This window comes from Lepidochelys kempii, chromosome 6, assembly GCF_965140285.1.
Source record: "Lepidochelys kempii isolate rLepKem1 chromosome 6, rLepKem1.hap1, whole genome shotgun sequence".
NCBI classification, from domain to species: Eukaryota; Metazoa; Chordata; order Testudines; family Cheloniidae; genus Lepidochelys; species Lepidochelys kempii.
Genome location: NC_136385.1, coordinates 49,683,043 through 49,709,028, shown reverse-complemented (window position 1 = coordinate 49,709,028; position 25,986 = coordinate 49,683,043). Strand labels below are relative to the sequence as shown.

At 44.2% G+C, this 25,986-nt stretch overlaps 1 protein-coding gene across 4 annotated transcripts in view; it reads right to left on the bottom strand.

Moving 5' to 3' along the window:
• TPCN2 (two pore segment channel 2) overlaps positions 1 to 25,986 on the bottom strand; it is a 57,620-nt gene that overhangs the window by 22,818 nt on the left and 8,816 nt on the right. For 3 of the 4 annotated variants that reach the window (XM_073347860.2, XM_078853250.1, XM_073347863.2), the window contains 9 exons: positions 21,638 to 21,754; positions 17,769 to 17,875; positions 14,675 to 14,747; positions 13,590 to 13,689; positions 13,110 to 13,175; positions 11,961 to 12,025; positions 7,054 to 7,151; positions 6,574 to 6,655; positions 661 to 747 (listed from right to left, as the gene is read on the bottom strand). In XM_073347860.2, the coding sequence (XP_073203961.2) occupies positions 661 to 747; positions 6,574 to 6,655; positions 7,054 to 7,151; positions 11,961 to 12,025; positions 13,110 to 13,175; positions 13,590 to 13,689; positions 14,675 to 14,747; positions 17,769 to 17,875; positions 21,638 to 21,754 (795 nt within the window). The remainder of the gene's footprint in view (positions 1 to 660; positions 748 to 6,573; positions 6,656 to 7,053; positions 7,152 to 11,960; positions 12,026 to 13,109; positions 13,176 to 13,589; positions 13,690 to 14,674; positions 14,748 to 17,768; positions 17,876 to 21,637; positions 21,755 to 25,986) is intronic. The other variant, XM_073347861.2, reaches the window with a different exon arrangement.

Sequence of the window (25,986 nt, the reverse complement as noted above, 5' to 3'; positions counted from 1 at the left end):
CCCTGGAAACAATAATTATAAATTTGCAGTACTGTTCCTTTCTAGTGTATTTATTGGTCTAGAGACCAACTGCTGAGGAGACTGAATAAATGCTCTTTGATGTAATGCTATTGACAGATTATTTTTTTAAAATGTGAAATGGTTTAATTCTTCTAGCACAGTCCAGTCACTTAAACATAAAGTTTATACGTGGTAGTTTACATTTCCCCAAAAGTTTGTTTGTAAGTTAGCTGTTCTCTCTTATAAGGGCTGGAAATGCAAAGTCTCTCTCCAAATCATCTTCCATTTGCTTATTACTAATCATATCTTCTAATATAGGAAAATTTACACCCATTTTGCTTAGTCGAATCACTTAAGAATTCCAAAGATAAGAAGTATTACAAACATTTTTGTTTGGCTTTTATTTGGATATGTTTTTTGGGGGGGATGCATTTAATGTTTTAAAAGTGACCATCTGACTGAAAATCAATGGAATCTGCCACTATAAAAACCATTTACAAATAACACAGTGAACACACCATGTAATCGATGACTCTTCACCGCTCCATATATATGTACTGTCTGCTCAATTTCATGTCTTCACAGCCAAAGCTTGCTATTTACTGTTGTGCAGAACTGCACAGATTAACAGTGCTATATAAATAATGGTCATGCACATACCTGTTTAACAGGATCTTTGTCGAGTTCATCAAAGAGTTTCTGAAACAGGGCAGCTGACAGTATGCCATGAGGGCATGACCGAACTGTCTTTACATACAAGAGAAACACAAATCAACATCTGTGTTTAATAGATCTGCAGGGAGGGCAGATGCCTGAAGACTATATCAGTACTTAGGGAGGCAGCAGGCTCCAGTAGGCAAGGCACTGGATTAGGAGCAGTGGTGGATTAGCCACTGCGCCCATGCCCAGGGGCTCTGGCCACCAAGTAGGTGGGGAAGAGGAAGCTCCCAAGCCCAACCCCGCTCCACGGCAGCAGCTACAAGATGGAGAAATCTCCACTCCAGCGGCCCCCAACCCCGTCCCTGGAAGCAGCCACAGGATGGGGGAAGCCTCCTCCTGCCTCCATTGGCCTCCAACCTGGTCCCTGACAGAAGCCCCAAGATGTTGGAATCTCCCCACCCCAGCAGCCCCTGACCCAGTCCCCGGCAGACGCTGCAGGGCAGTGGGAGAAGTCCCCGCCCCCCCAGCATCTCCCCCCCTCATCCCTGTCAGAAGCTGCAGGGCAGCAGGGCAAACCCCCATGCCCAACCTGCTCTCCAGCAGTAGTGCCGGGCGCGCAGGAAGGGAGAAGCCCTAGCACCCCGACCCTGGTCCCCTGCAGAAGCGCGGGGAGGTGTGGGGGTGGCAGAAGAAGCCCCAGCACCCAGACCCCCGCTGCGGCCCTGAGACTGGAGGAGCTCTCACTCCCTGCTGCAGTCCCCATGCCGTGGCGTGAGGACAGAGCTTCTCTGGTCTTGTGGCCACAGTGCGGGGGTGAGGGGGAGGGGGGGAGAAAGGAGCAAAAGGGGTTGCGGGACTGCAGTGGTGAGGGCAGAAGGGGTGGGGCTATTGGCGGGGCCACAGGCAGAAGAGGAGTGGAGCCGCAGACAGAAGGGGTAGGGAGGGGCCCCCCACTGAGGGGTGAATTAATTATGACAACAGGAGAGCTCTCTCCCTTTGGCGTAGAGCGGCTACACTAGAGATCTTACAGTGGTGCAGCTACACTGGTACAGCTGTGCCGCTGTAAGCTCTCTAGTATAGACATAGCCTTAGACCAGTAGTTCTCAACCTGCAACCTGCTTGCGACCCAACCAGCACACAGCTGTGCAGCCCATGTGACATCCTCAGGGCCATACAGGTAGCGTATATATTGTTTGGATGCATCCCACATAACACACAGAGAGCTGCATATGCAGCCCGCAATGGTAAACAGGTTGAGAACCACTGCCTTCAACTCTGAACTTTCAAAACACAGGTGTCTAAAACACTTAACCAATAGTGTGATTGACTTTGATGCTGACCTCCCATTTGAATGAGTTGGTTGACTATGGATACCTTCTGTCCTATATTCCCCCACGTACTCCTGCTCTGAGTAACTGAGACTAGAATGGACAACCAAGGGAAACAAAATATATATACTTTTTTTTTTAAAACAACCTCCATTTCATTTCATTGTGACATCTGGCTCCTGCTGCTCTTTAACTAAACCTACTTCAAGAGTCTTTAATTTGGTTTTATGTAGAGTTTAATACACATATGTTCATATACAACGTACTTTCCTAAGATGTCACATGCAATACCTGTTGCAAGAGTGTGTCCCTAGAAAAGGCTGTGACACTGACAGAAAAGCCAACTTGGTATGACCCATTACATTTCAACGCCTCTTGTTAAACTGTTATCAAGACAATCTACTTGTATGTGAATTTCAAAGAGATGTACTAAACCGGCAATCATTAGCCCATTCATTTGTAGTAATGGGAATCAAGGGTAGATGCTAAGTGTACTTGTTTATCTATATATTGTAAGAAATTTAACAAAGTCACCAGATTAGCTTGTAGAGGCTACTTCCCTTTCATGTCTTACTTGTTTTATATTATGCATGTGGATGGTTTAGTTTAACCTTAAGATCAAAGATGTAAGATACAGCAGATTAACTATGCTATATATCTTTTAACTATGCAAAAGAAAAATGCTGCTTTTAACCATCCTAATTTAAATGAAACAAGCACAGAAACAGTTTCCTTACCTTGTCAAATCTTTTTTTTTTTTTAAACTTTCCCTTTATTTGTTTAGTAGTTTACGTGTAACACAATACTGTACAGTATTTACTTTTTTTTTTTGGTCTCTACTGCTGCCTGATTGCGTAACTCTAGTTCCAAATGAGGCCTGTGGCTGACCTGTCAGTTCATAACTCTGGAGTTCATAACACTGAGGTTTTACTATACTGCAGGAAACTAATAATATTATCTATATTGTCTTCAACTGAATTATCTATGCTATGATGAAGTACCAGCTAATTGCCTTAATTGAATGAAATATGTAACTAGTTTACCTGTGTATGCCTATGGAATAGAAGATTAGCTACAAAGCAACAATCTGCACTGCCTAGTCTATCTTGGGAGGTCTTGCTGTGAGGAGAGGCTCGCCTGCCATCTCAGATCTGCTTAAAAAACTTTAACATGGAAGGTCTAAGCCAAGGGTCTCAAACTCAAATGACCACAAGGGCCACATGAGGACTAGTGCATTGGCCTGAGGGCCACATCACTGACACCCCACCCCCGCTGACCCCAGCCCCGCCCCCACTCCACCCCTTCTATGAGGCCCCGCCCCTGCCCTGCCTCTTCCCACCCCTTCCTGTCCCCCTTTCAACCTCTTCCCTAAAGTCCCCACCCCAACTCTGCCCCCTACCTGCCCCCAGGGGGTGCAGGTGGTGTGCAGGGTATGGCAGGGGCTAAGGGCAGGGAGTTGGGATGTGAGATGCAGGAGGGGTGAGGGGTGCGGCAGGGGGCTCAGGGCAGGGAGTACAGGAGGTGTGCAGGGTGCGGCAGGGGGCTCAGGGCAGGGAGTACAGGAGGTGTGCAGGGTGCGGCAGGGGGCTCAGGGCAGGGAGTACAGGAGGTGTGCAGGGTGCGGCAGGGGGCTCAGGGCAGGGAGTACAGGAGGTGTGCAGGGTGCGGCAGGGCGCTCAGGGCAGGGAGTACAGGAGGTGTGCAGGGTGCGGCAGGGCGCTCAGGGCAGGGAGTTGGAGTAGAGGGTGCAGGAGGGGTTCGGGGTGCAGGCTCCGGCCTGGCGCCACTTACCGAGAGCGGCTCCAGGGTGGCAGCGGTGCACACCGGAGCCAGGGAAGGTTCCCTTCCTGCCCTGGCCCAGCTCCACTCTGCTCCGCTCCAGGAAGCGGCCAGAACCACATCCCTGGGGGTGGGGGGAGAAGCTCCATGTGCTGCTCTTGCCGCTCCTCCAGGTACCTCCCCCGAAGCTCCCATTGGCCGCAGTTCCCTGGTCCTGGCCAATGGGAGATGTGGGGGGGGGTGCCTGGAAGCAACAGCAACACACAGAGAGCCCTCTCCCCCCCCCCCCCCCCCGGCCAGGTCCGCAGGGACATGGTTCCGGCCACTTCAGGGAGCGGCGCGGGGCTCGTGGCACCACGGGGGGCAATCCCACCAGCCAGATCCGGCCCATGGGCTGTAGTTTGCCCACCCCTGGCCTGGAGGTAGGCAGAGGGGTGGATGCGGCCCTTGGTCTCAGCCATAAGACTGAGGTCTCCAGGTTTACCCTGGAAAGACTTTTACAACTCAGCAGCCTCACCATCTCTGGTATGAAACTGACCTAAGGACTTTACATATATCTGTATGTATATTGATCTTTTAACCACTGCAACTCTCTTCTTTCTTTTTCCTTTTATTTTTAAACCTTTAGTCTTTTAGTTACTGAAGGACTGGCATTTGCGTGAATACTGGATAAGATCTGAGACTCATACTGACCTGGGGATAAGTGTTCCGTCCTTTGGGATTGGTGAACATCACATAGGGCGAATCAAGCTTTCAGTAAACCCTCACTATATTAGACTTGCCTGTCTAAATGGGGACCAAGGGCTGGACTTCTTAAAGGGGACTGTATACAGCTTCTTGTTAACCAATGTGGTGTTACAGAAGCTGTTTTGTTACTGGCTTGGTGAATCTAATTATAGAATAAACGACCAGTTCTGGGGATTGTCTGCCCTATTTCTTGCAGTCTGCCCATTCTCAGCATGGCCCATCCAGGCACCCAGTCACAAAAGCATTACCAGGTAACATTGTTAAGGATGTTGTGACAATGCCTGTGACAGAATACATGCACTGCTGGTTTGTTAAGACCATCACTGGATCAGAGTTTACGTCTTCCACTCTTAAAAAATGGCGTTTGAACTGTGACAGAAGTCAGGCCTTTACAGAGTAGATTTTCAACTTCATTGCTTAAACTTAAGCCTCCAACAAGCCTTACTAATGCCAAAAAGGAGCTAACCATGGGCATGCTATCACCTATAGTTTAGCCCTGGTTCTCCTTAGGGCATTTCAAATGCTAGAAGAAAATACTGTAGAAAGCCATGTTTAGCACATCTAGGTTTGCTCTTCTCCTAGAGCTAAAATGTGCTTTGAGGCATTCAAATGAGCAAGTCTGACACTAGGACAGTGTCATTACTTTCACTGACCCATCATTATCTTTCACTGACCTTTGCTTTCTCTGTCCCTTCACATGGGAGAGACAACACTAACTCCTCCCTCCCTGCCCACTACACTGAAGAGTGCATAACTGTAAAGGAGCGGACTCACCCCTGCGGCACCTCCTGCTGGTCGTCCTTGGGAATTAGCTCTTTTCCAGACTGGAGCGCCCTCTGCAGGCCGGTGATCTGCACAGCTCTGGCCCCCGTGTCCCTCACAGACCCTGGTGCCCCTTTCTCTGGGGTTCTGCCCCCTGGCAGTACCCCCACACTCTGCCTCTGGGTCTCCCCTTCCTGGGGAACCCCCAACCCACTATCCCTACCTTGCCTCAGTCTGGGCTACTGCCAGTCATCACCAAGCCCCCGCTTCCTGGGGCAGACTGCAGTGTAAAGACCACTCATCATAGGAAAGGGAGTTCAGACCTGTTGCCTTCCTCTAACTCCCAGTACCTCTATGGGCCTTGGACCAGGCCCTACAGCCTGGGGAGTTGCCAGCCTGGAGCATCCCTGCTCAGCCTTCTCCTTCCCCAGCACTGCACCACCCTCAGTATCCTGTCAGGCAGGAGCCAGGCCCTGCTCTCTCCCAGACTGGAGAGAGACTCCTTGGGCCTCTGGCTCACAGCCTTTTTATACAGGCCAGCTGGGGCCTGACTGGGGCGTGGCCCAGCTGCTTCCCCAATCAGCCATCCCCAGCCACAGCCCTCTCCAGGGCTGCTTTTAACCCCTTCTGTTTTAGGAGCAGTGTAGCCACCCCGCTGCAGTAACCCTAACATCTGGTCATGGCTTCAGAGAAGATTTGAGAGCCACATTACACTGAGAATCATCTGCTCAACTGGTCTAGTTACCATTTTTACACAGCTGCCCTTTTCCATTATAAAATCCTAAAAAACTGATATTATAAGACAGGGTTTTAAAAAAAGAATTTGCAACAAAAATGTTTCATGAAAACAAAATAGACCAATACTAAGAAGTGACTGAATGGCTCTGGGGGGATGTAATGAGAAATGACACCTTCTACCCTCAGTCACTGGTTCAAATAGAGTTTGCCAGCAGTGACCAAAAGTTGTTTTTATCACTAGCTGCTCACTAACCTATTAGAGAAATGAGTCTGGTGGCCCAAGACCAGCTGAGAGCAGGCTGGACCGTTTCCACAACACCATTCAGAGTTTCAGCAAGAAGGCCAAGAAATAAATGGTCTTGCAGCCTGACCTGACCTCTGCTCTCACACTCAGAGGGGATTCCGATATTGGCAGGGCAGTGGGAAGAAGCTTCTGTTGATGTGACCATTCTCAGACCTGCTCTGTGGTTAAACAGAAGACTTCAGTCTCCAGGGCTATCAGGCCAGAATCTTTAACAAGCACAGACATGAATGTAATCAAACAAAATCAGATTCCTACCCTCAAGATGGCTTGCTTGCAGCAAAAATCCATTTCAACTTTTTGAAGCACTTGTAGTAAGGTATTAGCATTGACACACAATCTGTTTAAAAATAAAATTAAAAAAAAAAAAAGACAATTAACTCTGACAGACATCCTGAAACATAATCTGTCTCTCCTGCCTCTCATGAAGGCACCATCAAACTGCTGCTCTTAACTCCAGCCCAGTGCTTATTTGTTAAAGCAATTACAACAGATATGGAGGATTAGGTGTGAAAGCAAGAACCAGCTTCCATCCTCCCCCACCTGTAATACAGACACAAATGAGAGCCTCAGAACTGTGTTTAAATGATATGGCTATAATATAATAGGGGGCGGGAGAGGAGGCAGCAGGAAAACCAACCCATTAAATAAACAGATGGAGCAGTAACAGGCACAACTGGAGGAAAAATATTGCTCTCTTCCCTGACAGCAACATCCACTGTGGCATTCTTCACTTACTCATTTGTACTGACAGGACGCTCTTTCAGGGAGCACAGGACTTCGAATGCAGCCCGGATTCCTAAACGTCTCCTCAAGAGCGAGGACTGAACCGATTTCTACACAGTGAAAACAACACAGAGGAGAGAAGTTACCTTTCAGTAGCTATTACAGAGGCAACTCATGTAGCTGAAGTGAAGAGTGGCCTGAGTCATAGCCCATATCAAACCAAAGCAAACTGCAAGCCTCAACAAGAGCCATTTCAGTTCAGTTAAGGGTTTCAGGAAGGGCAGGTCACCCACTCTCTGCCAATTCCCCCACCACTAGCCACCAGCAGTCCATCTACAGGGACAGACTGTATATTTGCTCTGCAGTTGAAAGAGTAACTTTAAAAAGTTTCAGAGGCTGAGATCAGTGGAGTCCAAGAGAAGACATATTGTTAGGAGAGAGTAAGACGACATACGAGTCCTGCTATTGCTAGGAGAGAGCAAGAAGACAGGGTACAGAGGAGAAGAATGCCACCCAATCTCCCTACAGGACCAAGACTTCTGGCCAGAAAACACACTGGCCTTCTGGCATCCCCAGAAATCATGGGTGGTTTTGGAGATTTCCTACCCCCTCTTCCTTGGGATAGGGCAGTAAAAGTAAAAGGGAGAGAAAATGGGGGACCGTCTGAGTTCACATAAAAATCCAGGGCCTGATTTTCAAGCCCTGGCCTCCATTAGTGTGAGCACACTTTTGGAGGAACTAACCCCAGAATGTGCAGGTGATGAGTGGTATTAGAGTATCCAAAAGCATAAATGTGCACCACCATCCATGTAGAAGAGCAGGGTCAGTTAAGATCCCACAAAAAGCAGGCCCCCAGCCATTTTTGTCTTATCTGTACTTTTTTACATAAGACTTTTTCACACGAGTGACCATCACGGTCAGTGCGTGCATTTCTCCACTATCTTTCTGCAGGCCAAACTGCGACAGGTGGGGAGTGGTGAGCAGGAAAGGAATATGCATGGTATTTCCCCACTTTTTGTATCTGTCACATTCACAGACCCCTTCCCGCACGGAAAGTCCAAGATTGCACCCCAAAGAGCGCACATTGCCTCCAAAGGGGTGTGGGAGCCTGGGAGCAATATCCCCTCTGTACAGGTTCCTGGAGTGAGCGGGGTATCGCAGGGAGTATACTGCACTCCACAAGGGGCAAAGAAGCAGAAACATTCCCACTGTGCACTTCTGAGCTCCAGGAAGAATTCAGCAGGGCTATGTCTAAATGATAGGATTGTGCCTATGGGAGGAGAGATCATGATCTGAGGAAGAAATATCGAGGAAGCATGGGCAATACAATGGCCCACTCAACCACCTCATATAAAGAGGCACTCACCTCACATGGGAGCTCCTCCTGCAGTTATAAAGAAAAATAACTGAGAGGGTGGGTAGGGGAAAGAGGAAGCAGAATGAATGCTGTGGGAGATTCCAAGAACTGATCTTAGTCACTTCCAGCCTGTGATTTCTTGTTCATTCTTCCTTCTCCTCAACCCCACAGTGCCCACTCAGAGTATTCTTAATTAATGGCCTAGAATTGGCAGCCTCTTTCCCCCTAAAAGAGTAATATACATCAAAATACAATAAATCAGTCCCAGGAAAAGCTCTTCTATGGTAACGAAAGCAAGAACCCAGGTTAATTCAGAGACACTGGAAAACCCATCTTCCAAGATCTATGCTCAAGAAGGTGGTGGTAGCAGTTTTAAATAGGGCTGTAGATTAATTGCAGCTAACTCACGCGATTAACTCAAAAAAATTAATTGCGATTCATCGCAGTTTTAAATCGCACTGTTAAATAATAGAATGCCAATTGAAATTTATTAAATACTTTGGATGCTTTTCTACATTTTAATATATATTGTATTCTGTGTTGCACCTGAAATCAAAGTGTGTATTATTTTTTATTACAAATATTTTCACTGTAAAAATGATAAAAGGAATAGTATTTTTCAGTTCACCTCATATGAGTACTGTAGTGCAATCTCTGTCACGAAAGAACTTACAAATGTAAATTTTTTTTTGTTACATAACTGCACTCAAAAACAAAACAATGTAAAACTTCAGAGCCTACAAGTCCACTAAGTCCTACCTCTTATTCAGCCAATCACTAAAACAAACAAGTTTGTTTACATTTACAGAAGATAATGCTGCCGTCTTCTTACTTATGAAGTCATCAGAAAGTGAGAACAGGCATTTGCATGGCACTTCTGTAGCTGGCACTACAAGGTACTTATGTGCCAGATATGATAAAGATTCGTATACCCCTTCATGTTTTGGGTACCATTCCAGAGGACATGCTTCCATGCTGATGACGACCGTTAAAAAAAAAAAACAACGCGTTAATTAAATTTGTGACTGAACTCCTTGGGGGAGAATTGTATGTCCCCTGCTCAGTTTTACCCACATCCTGCCATATATTTCATGTTACAGCAGTCTCAGATGATGACCCAGCATGTGCTGTTCATTTTAAGAACACTTTCACTGCAGATTTCACAAAATGCAAAGAAGGTACCAATGTGAGATTTCTAAAGATAGCTACAGCACTTGACCCAAGGTTTAAGAATCTGAAGTGCCTTCCAAAATCTCAGCAGGATGAGGTGTGGAGCATGCTTTCAGAAGTCGTAAAAGAGCAACATTTCAATGCAGAAACTACAGAACCCGAACCACCAAAAAAGAAAATCAACTTTCTGCTGGTGGCATCTAACTCAGATAATGAAAATCAACATGCGTCGGTCCACACTGTTTTGGACTGTCATCACGCACAACCCATCATCAGCATGGATGCATGTCCCCTGGAATGGTGGTTGAAGCATGAAGGGACATATGAATCTTTAGTGCATCTGGCACGTAAAAATCTTGCAACATCAGATGACATTGTAAAGAAGAAGTGGGCACCATTGTCTCCTGCAAATGTAAACAAAACTTGTTTGTCTGAGTGATTGGCTGAACAAGAAGTAGGACTGAGTGGACTTGCAGGCTCTGAAGTGTTACATTGTTTTATTCTTGAATGCAGGTTTTTTGTACATAATTCTACATTTGTAAGTTCAACTTTCACGACTGCACCACAGTACTTGTATTAGGTGAATTGAAAAATACTGGTTTTTTTACAGTACAAGTACTTGTAATAAAAATAAATATAAAATGAGCACTGTATACTTTGTATTGTGTTGTAATTGAAATCAATATATTTGAAAATGTAGAAAACATCCAAAAATATTTAAATTAATGGTATTCTATTATTAACAGTGCGATTAATCGCGATTAATTTTTTTAATCGCTTGACAGTCCTAGTTTTAAGATAAGGTAAGAACTTCTCTCTCCAATGTCACCAGTGTTGAACAGTCCCAAGACTACCTACATTGCAAATCAGGCATCCTCACTTACTGTTGAAAGTTATTCAGCTGGAAAGGCAATGAGTGTAAAAACCCATGTACAATCCTGTTTGAGGGAGAGCCTTTCCCAATTCCTCTCACAGACTCACTCTTACCCATAGCTCTCTCTCAGCCTACCAAGGACCAGATGTGGTACAATGTGCAAGAGACTCAAAAATCAGGGACACTAACATGTCAAATGCTGTGGGATTCATTCCTTTATAGTGTTAACCTCTTCCTGTATCCACTGTTTCAGGATTTTTCATTTCTGAAGTAGCACTCATAGCACTTCCTGCTGAAGCGATCCAAGCTCACCTCCAGTGGAGGGCAACAGTGACACACATAAGGTAAAGCTCATCTGGGCAGGAGACAAAGCATGCTCAGCGGTCAGTCCAAGACTGTGCAACAAACTCCCCCAGGAGCTAAGGACCATTACAAGTCTCACTATCTCCTGCTCCATGGGCAAGGTATGTTTCTTTGACCTGCCTTCTCCAATATAAACACTGAGCAGCATGTACATTTTAAAGCAAACCAAAACAAAGCACTACACTGAACACACAACTCTCTCCTAGAGGAGAGGATAAGAGAGAACAATCCCCACGTTGCTTAATGCACTACTGAAAGGTACTCAAGTACTGTGGGGCAGAGGAGTTAAAGTGTACAACTGATTCTTTATATGTCATAGACTCCTTTTATTTGAATTTAAGTATCCATGGATATATCTGCAGCTCAGGCAGTAACTTGCTTTAACACCTCCCCCACCCAAATGAATAAATGGTAGCAAAGGGGGAATGAAGATTCAGCAACAAGCCAAAGTAATGTCTCCTTCTAATTTACTGGCTAGTCACTTCCACAGAACTCAAGTTCTGCAGCAAGTTCAGTGGTTTGCACTTTAAAAAATTACAGCACATGCCACAATACGGTCTAAGCATAAAATAAAAATGAAACAGAGAGAAAAGGTTCTTTTTACAGGCAGAAGTTATAGCAACACGATTTGTAGCGAGGACCAGTCACCACTTCTGACTTGAGGATTTCACATGCTGTACCATGCAGGAGGAATATATAACAGTGATTTTTTTATTATTGTTATTTTTATCTATTAAAATAGCACCTAAATGCCCCAACCGAGAGATGGGACCTATTGTGCTAGGTACCATAAACAGTAATACACCTAGGCCTGAGCCACATAGTTTTTGTTCTGATATAGCTATTTTGGTTGGGGTGTAGATTTTTTACAATAGTTAAATCAGTACAAATTCTAGTGCAAGAACACAATTAAACTGGGTTATAGCTTACTCCACTTCCCATACAGGAAGAAGGTATACTAGTATAAACGCCTTTATACTATTGTAACTGTGTCCCCAATCAAAGAGGTTGTGCCGCTTTGACAATACAAGGTAATTTCAAACTCCACTCCCATGCATTTCAGACTTAGAGTTATCTTGAGAAGCTGTATGTTTATGGCTCACCAATAGCGTGATTAGCACATATCAGCACACAAAAAAGGCATGTTTTACTCACCAGAAGGTATCCTCGAAACTGATTGTATATTATCGCTGTCAGCAAGTTCATCAGAAACAAGTTTCCTTAAAGAAAAGAAATACATATAGTGAGATCCGCTGGACATTTAGTTCACTTTCTTTGAATCATATCATGTTTGCCTGACTAAGCCACACAATGAATAATTTGGACCTAGACAGAGTCATTTTTGGTGAAATAACAGTCCTATAGAATTCGAATATTGCTAACTCATAAAACAGGACCTACAACAACACTTTTACAATAGCCACTAAGAGAGAAATCAAACTTAACATTTCTATAGTTCACTCAAGTATATTCCTTAAGTAATAAGCAGAGCTATAACAGGAAGTCAGGTTTTAAAACAGAAGTATTTGTAAATGCAGAAACTAATGAAGACTTTTCAACTGAATAGAACTGTACATCTTAAAACTTTGATAGAAAAAAATAAGAATTAAATTACAACGTTTGTGTATGTTGCACAGTAAACTGGTAAAGTGAATCTAAAATTCAACACAATTAGCTTCCTCACAACAAATATCTGATTCTTGCCCTCCCCACCAGCCCAACTAATACAATTTGCCAATAGTTTGTATGTATGGTTCTACATAAGTTTGAACTAACAACTGGTCATGGACTAACCTACCTAAAAATGAGTAAAATTGCTGTAAACATCTTTCATGAAAACTATACTTCAAGATACTTCAGAGAGGTAAATAAAACTGCAGCGTTTAAGTAAAAAGAAACACAAAGAAAGACTATTGTGGTTATAAATCCCAGAAAAAAATTAAAACAACAGCTTTTCCAAACTCCAATTCTAAGGTTCCTCTGTCAAGGTGTGGTAAAATGATTAACGAGTAACTTAGCACTCTACAGGCTAGTCTACACTAGAAGTGCTGCAGCTGTGCCACTGTAGCATGTCTGGTGAAGATGCTCTTTGCCGAGGGGAGAGCTCTAATAAAAATCACCTCCATGAGAGACGTTAGCTATGTCAGCGGGAGAAGCTCTCATGCCGATATAGCGCTGTCCATATCAGCACTTAGCTCAATGTAACTTATGTCACTTATTCACACCGCTGAGCGACATAAGTTATACCAACGTAAGTGGTAGTGTGTACAAACCCGAAGTTACTGAAGAGAACAGGTGACTTACCCAACACAGTGAAGAGTATGAAGAAGATAGAATAGGCTCGATTCTTAGAATATGCAGGAATCATCACTGTATAAAAGTTTTAAAACAACTGGGAGTTAGTAACGTTGTGTCTGAAAGAAACAAACACTTAAAATCCTGATCTAGTATCGGTGGAGACCAAGGGACAGATTATCTGGGGTAAATGTCATAGCTTAAATCAATGAAATTATGACAGTTTAAATTGTTTCAATGGGGGCAGAAGTTGGAGAAATCTTTAAAGGCTTTAAAGAGTTAAAAAGGACACAAATTTGGAGCAGTCCATGCAGTTTCCTCACTAACTGCAGAAGGAGCCATTATACGGAAGAATAGTACGAATATTTAGGATCATTTGATAGTGGTCAGGCAGTAAATTAAGGAGAGCAATGGAATCCATTCCATCAACTATTTTATATTGTTAATAGGAGAGAGGAGATGAGAATGACTTTGGAATGGATTGCTCACCGTCAGGGTTATTTGCAGTAGTCAGCAGCACCAGCAGTGAAGTCAGTGAATCTGGCAAATTGTGAAAATATCCCACCCATTCCTTGTCCTGCTGCTTATCCTAGACACAGAGATCCATATTTTTACCAAAGCAACACTAAGGTGTCAACAAGCCTCTGTCTTGCCAGGGAAAATCAGTTAAGAATCACTCAAGAACACTTTTCACTGCTTGATACAATACAGACAGCCAAGTCTACCAAGAGAGCTGTGAGAGTAGTGTAGAAAATGTAGGCAACTTATATGCAAGGTTCTAATACAATCAAATCAGTTATGCTGCTGTAGCGCCTTCAGGCAGACATCTGACTGATTAACAATCATTAAAACATAACAAAGAACAGTTAAAAACAAGCAAGATGTAGAAGTGTTAATACAGGATTTAGGTCTTCCTAAAGGCTATGGACATGGGAGGGAAGACAGGTAGGTTGGTCGGTCGGCCAGTTGGTCTCTCTCTCTCTCTCTCGATATATATATATACATACACACACGGCCCTGTTTCCATGTTGTGATTTTAGGGCCTTTACTACACTAGCCTTTCTGTTCCTACTTTAAAATTCTCACCTGTGCTAATACCAGCACAACTTTATCAACTGTAACACTGGAAGCTCCTGCATGGATAAGGCTGCTGGCATTTTTACCACCATGTCAGCCAGGATAGCTATAAACAGAACTAGGCAAAGGGATAAAAAAAAAATGCAGTAGGGAGGTTAGTGTAGTCACAGCTCAGAAATAAAGACAAAGTTCAGTTTTGGAGACATAGCATTTAGAGATGGAGAAAGAAGAGACTGTAAAACTGGTTTGGAAATGACCTTCCAATGCATTCTTAAATATATAGTACAGTAATCATTAGATTGAGTACATTTTGTAATTCAGTTTCTAAAACCAACCCTCCTGTAAGAGATTATAAATCCATCCCAAGAGTTCTGGCAAAGAAGGCTGGGGAACGGGTTTCTCTGGCTTAGTCATACAACCAACATATGCAACAGCCACTCAGGCCAGAAAAAACAATATTGGGATTTGTCACAGCATAAATGTTAGTTATTAGTTACCTTTGATCGAGCAAACAGCAGCATACCAAACATGGTAAAGAGACACAAGTGAACAGCTAGCAGCAGAACAACGCTATCAGAGAGAAAATATATATGTCGACATCAGTTTTTTGCTAAAACACAAGAGGATGCAGTCCTAAACAAAAACAATGTTTTTAAAAAAAGCTAGAGCAAAGTAGTTAAACAAATCATACAGGCCTTATTCGGAACAGCATCCCAATTCAGGACCCGTAAGCATGTGTCATTGACTTTAATCAAAACTGACTGCAGGACTGAAGTCAATGGGACTTAAGTATGCATCTAAATGCTTTCCAAAATCAGGGTCATAGTCTTCTGTCACCGAATTATGAGGATTGTTTCTATAGCATTAGGCCTTATGACCTCCTTTGGCAAAAATATATAGTCTTAGTGGGTTTGTATAGATCTTTGATTCTAAGATTAATATGCCCTGTCTGAATCAAAGAGATGTGACGGGATATAGCAAAGTCTATATACCATACACACGCATGTGCAGGAACAAGTCTCTTTAAAAAAGCATCATGCCGTTTGATTGCACCCCTTACTTTGTTTTCTAGTTAAAGGCTTCTAATAAGAACATACAAATCAATATCTGTACTGATAATGCTCCCCCAAGAATGAAAATACTGAAGTAAAGCACCCTGCAATAAATGCATCAAAGGAGAAGGTAGCCTAATGGTTTGAGTTCATAATTGGGACCCAAGAATTCCCTATGTTCTACTCACAGCTCTGAAACAGATTCTCTCAGGGGTCCTGGACAAGACACTTAACCAGTTGATGTCTGATTCCCCTAATGCAAGGGGGTTATGAGGATTAATGTACATAGTTGTGACGCATGGCTAGAAAGGGTTAAACATCCTGCAAAATAAATAACCCTCAAAAGACATGTGGGGAGATAATGTTTGTGTTTTTGTGTATTTACATATGTATGAGTAGGGTCAACAATGTAATCAACAGTCCCTGTCTATGCTGTATTCTGATATCATTTAAATGAATTGTAAACATGGGATGTCTCCGTATTCATCTGTCTTTGAAAAGCACTGTGAATGATGGAGGAACAAGCAAATGGCCTTATGTTAATTCATATAGCTAAGTACTGGTGATGGACCTCCTTCAAAGTCCTTTTGTTCCCCGAAGAACTCCCAACTTGTCAAAGAGGACATGAAATTGTATAAAAGATCCTTGGGTCCTGATTCTGTCATCTCAGATCTGCATAAGCTTCTTCGGGGGAAGTTTAAGTTGCAAGATTGAGGTCCCAGTTATGCTGGTACGCCCTGAATATGAGATTTGGACATTGGACGATGACCCATGAACTGAATTCTAAAGGAACTCTTTGCAACTACAAAGCTCACCATCCCTGCTGTGAATCTGAACCTCAATGAGTTGAACTCATGTCTGTATGTATACTGATCTTTTAACCATACTCTCTCTCTTTTGTTTTTTAGTAAATTTTAGTTTAGTTAATAAGAATTGGCTGTAGCATGTATTTGGGTAAGATCTGAAACATTCATTAACCTAGGAGGTAATGTGTCCGGTACTTTGGGATTGGTAGAACCTTTTCTTTTATATGATGAAATAAGATTTACAGAAATTTTCATTATATTTGACATGGGTACCTGGATGGAGACCAGAGGCTGGATCACTTTAAGGGAACTGTGTTGTTTGGACTTCTGAGTAACCCGTAAGGTAATAAAGAAGCTGTTTTATGCTGGCTTGGTAAATCTAAGTATTGGAATAGCCACCAGCTTTATGGGGATTGTCTGTCCCATTCTTTCCATTTCCCTCTAATTGAGTGACCACAGCTGGCTCCCCACTAGGACCCCAGTCACAATAGTACTTTCAGTATAAAAAGATCTGTATGAGTAACAAGTATTATATAAAAGTGTGAGAGACAAACACGTTCACATGCACAAATCATCACTACTGCTACTTGTTTTATAGGCACCACATGCTTGCTGGCAAGACTTAAAATAGACAAGTGATCTGATACTGAGAAGTGATCATACCCACAACTCTCAGGATAAGGTACACAATCACCAGGCCTCAAGCTCCCAGAAAGGAAGTGAAACTTTGAGAGCCTTTGGCCATTGTGATGGGAAGCATAGTAACATGCATAGTTAAAACAAGCAACCAACCTAACGAACCCTAAAAGCCTACCAAAACAAAACATTCCACTGCTCATGCCTCTCCCCCAGGAAGAGGAAGAGAAAACAAACAACACATGACAGTTGCAGATTTAGGCCTTGTCTACACTACAAAATTAAGGCGACCTAAGATGGGTCGACGTACAACCACTGCAATAATTACTGCAATGGTTCATGTCCACTCTACACCCCCTCTGTTGGTGGTGCATGTCTTCACTAGGAGCGCTTCCATCGACTTAACTGTGTGGGGCATTGTGGGGCACTGAAAGCTGGAGCACACACACACACCCTTGCCAGGGTAGAAGGTTCCAACTATGACCCCCATGCAGGGCTGACAGCTGGGACTGTTAACCCTGGGGTAAGGGGGCTCCAGCTGTAAGCCATGTGTGGGGCTGATAGCCAACAGGCAAAGTAAGTAACACAGTGTCTACACAGACACTGTGTCACCCTAACTACATCAACCTAAGCACTACGCCCCTCGCGGAGGTAGAGCTATTAGGTAGGTGTAGTGGGTGACTTAAATCAGCAGGAGCAACGTTGTAGTCTAGACACCTACAGAGTTAAGTCGACCTAACTCTGTAGTGTAGACCAACCCCTAGTCACATAACTTAATGCACTACTGGAAGGCACTCAAATACTACGTTGATAAGCGCAGTATGAGAAACTATACAGAACAGAATTAGCTCACCTCACCACTTGGGTAACATTTAAGTTACTGCATAGATAATTTTCCCAGCTATAGGCAGGCCACAGCCTGCTCCTGTAAGGGATTTTCTTTCATCCGCTCAGTGGCTAATCATTTACCTAGCTGGTCTCTCTTAACATAGAACCTGTCCAGACTCCACACTCCCAGAATAATGAGACTACCTAAAAAGCATGTTCAGGTACAAGGCTGCAACAGATCTGAGGGAAATTACTGTGCTGTTACCTACCTTGCCATTTCTGGCAGAGTGCTGTTGATGCATTTTAATGTCTTTTTCATCATAGAGGAGTTCTGAAGGAGAAAGAAGGGCCGGAGAATTCGTCTTATTCTTACAGTCTGTGAAAATAAAATAGTGGATTTGGTATTGAGCCCTACAAAGTTTCACACAGCAGACACCACTAATTTTTTAGGCATTTTTGTCAGAAAAGATGAAGAAAAAGATGGGTTTCCAGAGATAATGACACTTCATAAAAGGAATTTTTATTATGCAACAGCTAAACCCAGTCCAAAGTTCAGACAATAAATGAAGGCGATTAGAATACTTTGTACTTCTAAAGCCCCTTGTACACAAGGATCTCAGTGTGTTTTACAAACACTCATGAATTAGTCTTCCATCATCTTGCAAGGCACCTATTGATCATTCGTTTCATTTTACAGCCAGGTAAACTGAGGCTCACAAAGGTTAAGGGTGGAATTTTCAAAGCAGCTAATACATAACCTGCTCCAGGACACAGAGTGAATCAGTGGCTGAGCATGCTATTACCCTGGATTTTTGACTCAGTCCCTTGTTCTAACCATTAGTTCTCAAACCCTTACCAAGTATATGATTTTACAAAGCTTTATTCTGCAAGCAAAAGGCAACTTGTATTGCACACAGGGGAAAGCAACTTACAAAAATCTAGTGTTTTTTTTAAATCAGCCTTTATGTAAATATTTTTTTAAACAAATTCTTTAATTTTTTTAAAGTGATCCTCAAAAGGGAAAATAGTTTTGTCATTTGATTTTTTTTATTATATATGAACACAGTAACTTTTCATGCTGTATTTATCTTTTACTTCTGCTTCCCCTCTCCCCTACAGACCTTTTTTAGGTTAGAAATATAAAGTCTTTACTTCTCTGATTTTGCTGAAGGACTCCTTAGGCCACTGAAAAATCATCAGGATCACTACAAGGATGAGGGATGGAGGTAAACGTACCATTTTAGACACACACGGTTTTCTTTAGTTTACAGACAGTTGGGTCCAGGATTTGTACATTAGGGTGCATCGGGTTTTCCCAAAAAGCTTTTCTATACACAAAAACTATACCATTTTAACTATACCTATATAGTGAAAGTAGTACAAGCCCACCACCACCGAAGATTGGATGCAGCTATATTGGTATAAAGGAGCTTATCCCAGTATAGCTCATTCCCATAAAAGGAGGAGAATAGGTTATAATACGATAGAGCACTACTGTGCAGATTTAACTCTTTCAGTAGAAAAATCACAAAATGTACAAAAACTATGTACAGACCAGGCCTAAATATTAACAATGGTTTGGATTCAGAAGCAGTTGCTAGCCAATATAGAGACTAACTTGCATTAACTTGATGCAGCAACAAAACAAGACATTTACCTCATTCCCTCAACCAGGGTTTTGGTCTGATGCCTTTTTTGTTGTTATTATTATTGTATTTAAACCTGCTTCAAAAGTATGCAGCATTGGTACCAGCATATTAGCAAGACAAGGTGGATGAGGTAATATCTTTTATTGGACCAACTTCTGTTGGTGAGACACACAGAGCTCTTCTTCAGGTCTGGGAAACGTACTCCGAGGCTATGTCTACACTACGCAGATTTTAGCAACATAGCTGTGCCACTAAAAGACGCACAGTGTAGCTGCTGTTTGTCAGTAGGAGAGCGCTCTCCTGCCGACAAAGCGTTGTTCACACCAACGCTTGTCATCAACTTTTGTCTTTCGGGGTGGTGGTATTTTTTTAACACCTCTGAACGACAAAAGTTTTGTCTCTCACTTTCCAGTGTATACAAAGCCTGAGTGCCACAGCTAAATACAAAGTGGAACAGATTGTTTAGCATAAGTAGTTAACACGTATTTCAAGGGTCCATTCAAGATGAAGTGACCCGTTAACACCCCTCTTGTCACAGGAGGGGACGGGGGGGGGCTGTTAGTGGGTTACAGATTGTTGTAATAAGTCATAATTCCAGTGTCTTTATTAAGTCCATTAAAAGAACGAGGAGCACTTGTGGCACCTTAGAGACTAACAAATTTATTTGAGCCTAAGCTTTTGAGGGCTAAAGCCCACTTCATCAGATGCATGCAGTGGAAAATACAGTAGGAAGATATATATACAGAGAACATGAAAAAATGGAGGTTGCCATACCAACTCTAACGAGAGTAATCAATTAAGATGGGCTATTATCAGCAGGAAGAAAAAAACTTTTTGTAGTGATAATCAGGATGGCCCATTTCAAACAGTTGACAAGAAGGCTGAGTAACAGTAGGGGGAAAATTAATTTCTAGTGTCTAGCAAAGTTATGAATTTAAGCTCCCAAGCTTGTCTTTTGAAAGTGTTGTGCAAGTTTCCTCTGAAGATGGGGTTTGATGAGTCAGATATAGAACTCACACACAAAAAATGATAAAGGACAAAAAACACTATCACCCACGGGTGAACACTCCTCACAGAATGATTACTCCATATCTGAACTCTCAATCCTCATCCTCAAAGTAAACTTGCACAACATCTTCAAAAGAAGAGCTTTCATTCATAACTTTGCTAGACACTAGAAATCACAAACTTAATAAACACATTGGATTTATAGTTTACTATAACAATCTGTAACCCACTAATCCCCTCTTTTTTAGTCCTATGATTGCAGCTAACTGGCACTTCACCTTGGTCTCTTACAATATGGGTAAACTATTTATGCTAAACAATCTGTTCCATCATGTATTTAGCTGTGACATTCTGATTACCTTTCCCAGACCTGAAGAAGAGCTCTGTGTAGCTCAAAAGCTTATCTCTTTCATGAAGAGAAATTGGTCCAATAGAAGATATTACTTCACCCACCTTGTCTCTCAGGTAAAACATAAAAAAAGAAGCTAGCTGGGACAGCAGAACACTCCTGCTTCATATGCAAGTTCAGCTGTTATGTCCATTCAACATTAAAAATTCTTTCTTTGCCACTGCACCAGTATCCTAGTCACTAAAATATGCATTACAAAATTGTGAGGCTAACAGTTTGACACTAACAGTGCCAACTGCATTCAACCCCTGGCTACTCCTGCAAATGACCTGAAGCAAGGTTTACATGCTTTGCTGGGGGTGGGTGAGTCGTGTTTGACAATGGCTTTGGCACAGGAATCTGCATTAACACAAAATGCAAAACTCCAACCTCATTCTCTTCCTGTACATTTGAATATTTTGTAATCACTGATTGATGATGATTCAGTGCGAGTGACTTACAGCCAGGGGAGCTGTTGCACAGTGGAGGAAGATGAGTGAAAAGCTAGGTTACTATCATTAGGATATGTGTGTTTAGAAGCATATCACAAGATTTATCATCATATTGCTCTTGTAAAGTCACATGGTTAAAATGACTGCAACTCCCTCTGAAAACGCAAGATTTGGCACTATATTTATCTCGACATTTTGAAATGGAGTGCTGGCCATGGGCAGCTACCCTCCGTAAATCCTACACAGTTAAATTCAATGGAAAATTCTGTCCTCTCCCTCCTGCAAAATGAAATTTCTGCTAATGGCCAGATTCTTTTCTATTCCATTCAAATTATCACAAAGACTACTTATACTGGCAAAGCTTTATTTAATTTTACAGAAAGCATTACATCCTTTATTGAGAAACTCAAATTAAGAGTCCCTAAAGACTAGCTTTGCTACAGCAGGTGTTTCCTAATGTCTCATTATGTTCACTCCAGCAGCAAACACAAGACAATAAAAGCAAGACTCCCCACCCTGCACTGAAATTTTTAGGCACCACACAGTCCAGGCCCTCCTAACTGCCTTCCCTGCAGTAATTCCCTCCCTGCCACAAGCCTGCTGATAGTTTGGGGAGGGATGGAGGTAAAAACAATTCTTACCTCTGTACAAGAAAAGCTCAGTGACACAGTCCAGTCGATAAGGGAAACCACCAGTGTCAGGATATAAGCCAGCAGCCATTTCGTTTTCTGAAATTCTTCCCAACCAATTAAATAACTCTGGAAGGCAAACAAAATTTAAACATCTGTTAAACCATAACAAGTTGAGTAGGGGCTAAACTGAAAAGGAAACTGATCCAAATACACTGTCAAAGATGTGTTATTTTTAAGGGTATGTCTACACTGGCAGAGTTACAGCGCCGCTCAGAGAGCACTGAAGGGAAACTGCTGTTGCGTGTTAATGCTGTCAGCTGCCTGCACAATAGCAAGTTCACACTTGTGGTGCTTGCAGCAGTATTCGGAGCGGTGCACTCTGGGCAGCTATCCCACAGAGCTTCTCTTCCTCTTCTGCCACTAAGAGTTCTGGGAAGGCGGAGGGGATCGCAGGGCAACCTGGGACCTGTACCAATGCCCTGTGATGCATTGCTTCACATCCCAGCAATCCCTGTGCTTCCGTCCGCATTTGGCACATTCTTTCAACAGTTTGTGTACTGCACGCTCTGCCTCTTTGGTCTGCAGGAATGGATCCCGCACTGTTTATCAATATGCTGCTCACTCTCACTAACAGCAGTGAAATATCTTCCATAATGAATACAGCCTGTGGAAAATGTGGGGACAGGAATGATTATAAGGCCCCCCCCCCAGTGCTGGCTCTCCCCAAGAGCCACGTGCCCCACATACAGTATGGTCCTGGAACACTGATTTCCCCTGCCCCAACTCTCCATTTTGGAAGTCTTGTGGCTCATGTGTGCTTGTCTGGGGTCAGCCAGTTAGTGACAGGTTTGAGAATAGTGGCCGTGTTTTAAATCATTGGTCTGTGTGTTGCAAATAATACTACTTCTGTAAAATGTTGCATTTTGGCTTCACAGATGTGACCTGGGGAGCCCAGCCTCCCTCTGTTATCGCCAGCTGAATGGCTGCGCAGAATTAGAAAGTGGCCATGAAGAACTAAGGAGGACTTGCTGCATGATGTCATGATGCACTCCGCAGCCGAAAAACAAGAATTGAAGGAGTGGCAGGACACCGAGAAGAGGGACAGAAAGGAGAATGTGGCGCGCCAGAACGAAGCCACGGAGCAGCTCTTACACATTATGGAGTGCCAAGCAGACATGCTCCAGGAGCCACTAACACTGCAAACTGAGTAGCTCCGCACCCGCCCTCCCCGGCAGCTGTTGTTGCAAAACTCTTTCCCATGCGCCCCCCAGACACTGCCAACACACCTCTTATCAACCTCCTGGCTCCAGTCTGTACTCGCTGCATTCAACTCCTGCCCCGTCACAGTCCAGCCTTGCGGACTCCCAGTACCCACTGCACTCAACACCCGTCCCTCTGCAGTTTAGCCCTGCTGAAGTACAGTACCTGCTGCACTGTACTCCAAAGGAGAGGCTGGATATGATACCTGGACATACACAAATCTTTAACCATCCTGGGACCCAACCTACTGCTGGGACCCTCCCTTCCCCCTTCCCCCTCAGTGGTAATGTGTTTTTTGTTTCTCTCTCCTCTGGCTGTTGTTTTTTTAATAAAATAATTCTTTTGGTTTGAAAGTAATCTTTATTACATTAATTGAAAGCAAATAGAGCCCTGCAAAGCAACAGGCAATTTTCTTACACCTTCAAAGTGCATCATCTACACCAATCACAATCGTCTCCTAGCATTACAAGCACTGCATTCCCGAGCATAGCAACAAATATTAGTGGCTTTCAGCTTCAGATTGCTGCCTCAAGGCATCCCTGATCTTTATGGCCCACACGCAACCCTCTAATAGCTCTGGTCTCTGGATGTTCAAATTCAGCCTCCAGGCACTGAACCTCAGCGGTCCAGCCCTGAGTGAAACTTTCACCCTTCCCTTCACAAATATTATGGAGCGTACAGCATGCAGCTATAAGCATAGGAATATTGTCATCGGCCAGGTCCAGCTTCCCATAGAGGCAGCACCAGCAGGCCTTTAAACAGCCAAAAGCACACTCAACACCCATTCTGCACTTGCTCAGCCTGTTGAACCACTCCTTGCTGCTGTCAAGGTGCCCCATGCATGGCTTCATAAGCCACAGCATTAAGGGGTAGACAGGGTCTCCCAGGATCACAATGGGCATTTTGACTTCCCCTAGGGTGATCTTCTGGTCCAGAAAGAAAGTTCCTGCTTGCAGCTTCCTGAACAGCTCAGTGTTCCAAAAGATCCGTGCATTGTGCACCTTTCAGGACCAGCCTGAGTTAATGTCCATGAAACACCCACGGTGATCTACAAGCACCTGGAGAACTATTGAGAAATACCCTTTATGATTAATGTACTCAGTGGCTAGGTGGTCTGGCTAGGTGCCAGAACTGGAATATGCGTGCCATCTATCACCCCTCTGCAGTTAGGGAAGCCCATTTGTAAGCCATCCACAATGAAACGCATGTTCCCCAGAGTCATGGTTTTTCGGAGCAGGATGCGATTAATGGCCCTGTATACTTCCATCAACATGAGTCCAACGGTCGACTTTCCCACTCCGAACTGGTTAGCGACCGATTGGTAGCAGTCTGGAGTAGCCAGTTTCCACAGTGCAATCACCATGCGCTTCTCCAACGACGGGGGAGCTCTCATTTTCATGTCCTTGCGCCACAGGGCTGGGGTGAGCTCATCACACAGGCCCATGAATGTGGCTTTCCTCATCCGAAAGTTCTGCAGCCATTGCTCATCATCCCAAACGTGCATGACGATGTGATCCCACCACTCAGTGCTTATTTTCCAAGCCCAAAAGAAGCCTTCCACTGTGGTCAGCACCTCCATGAATGCCACAAGCAATCTCGTGTCGTAACTGTTATGCGTTGCGAGATCAATGTCGCACTCTTCTTGCCTTTATAGTTTAGGGAATAACTTGGTGAGCAGAAAATCACGGGAGGGTCTTCTCCAAGACTGCGGCTTCCGCCCTGACCCTTATGCAGCTCGCCTGTGTGCAGCAATGGTGTCCCCCCAGGCCCCCAGTGACAGCAGAGTGGTGCAGGAAAGTTACCCTTAATGGGGCAAAAAACAAAGCAGCTCTGCCAAAGAACCTGCAGCAGCGGATTGCCCAGTATCTCCATGAGAGTTTCATGGAGATCTCTGAGGCAGATTCCCAGGAAGTGAGGGAGTCAATCAACACCCTGTTCCACCACTCAGATTAGGCATGTGGTGGTACGCGCATCATACCGACACAAGCCTGCTTTCTGCAACCCTCCTGCCCCCAACAACTCGCTTCAGCGATTCCCAAATCAAAGCCACTTACCAGGGGCCTCCTCTCCTGTTTGTGCTTCGCCAAGATCCGACAGCTGTGACTGCCTAGCCTCCTGAGGGGTAGAGAAGAGCTCTGGGCTGCATGCATCTCTGACCTCCAAGTCGTCCTCTGCCTCTGGGTCCCCCTCCCTCTCCACATCCTCGTCCAAGATTTCCTCCTCCTGGTTCGGTCCACTCTCGACTGGCAGGCGAGCCACTGAAGTATGCACAGTGGCCTTCGCAGTGGAGGTGGAGTCGTCACCAAGTACTGCGTCCAGCTTTTTGTAGAACCGGCAGCTCATGGGCGCAGCACCGGAGTGGCGACTTGCCTCCCGCGCCTTGTGGTAGGTGTTCTGCAGCTCCTTCACTTTGACCCTGCACTGCAGTGTGTCCCAGTCATGACCCCTTTCTGCCATGCACTGTGAAATCTGTCAGTAGGTGTCATAATTCCTACGGCTGGGGTGCAGCTGGGACTGAACAGCCTCCTCTCCCCAAATGCTGATGGGGAGCTTGGCATTGCTCCAAGCGGGGATCGCCTGGTGCATGGAGCAGGCTTGCTCACCTGGAAAGATGCACTGAGACCACTGCACGCATCACTGAGCAAACAGGAAGGGGACTTTCAAAATTCCCAAGGAATTTACGAAGTGGGGATGACAGTTGGTCACCTGACGGCAGGGCAGTAGAGTTCAAACCGATGGCCAGAGAGGCGAGAACAGGCATTGTGGGACGCCTCCCAAAGGCCAATCACAGCACTGTAATTGACCAGGGTGTCTACACTGGCACCGTGGTGCTGTATCCCCGGCGCAGAAAACTGTATACCTCTCATCGGGGTAGTTTGTTTAGAGCACTGCAACTGTGCAGTTTCTGCTCACTCAGTGGCTTGGCAGTGTGTACACCATGGGAGTTACAACGCAGAAATCTGCTTTACTGCACAGAAACTTGCCAGTGTAGACAACGCCTCAGTCTTTGTTGCAAATATTTCCCACGGAATGTGGCAAACACACCTTACACTGAATCCTAGAATTCTTCTACTAGCGGAGCTAAGTAAGAGTCAACA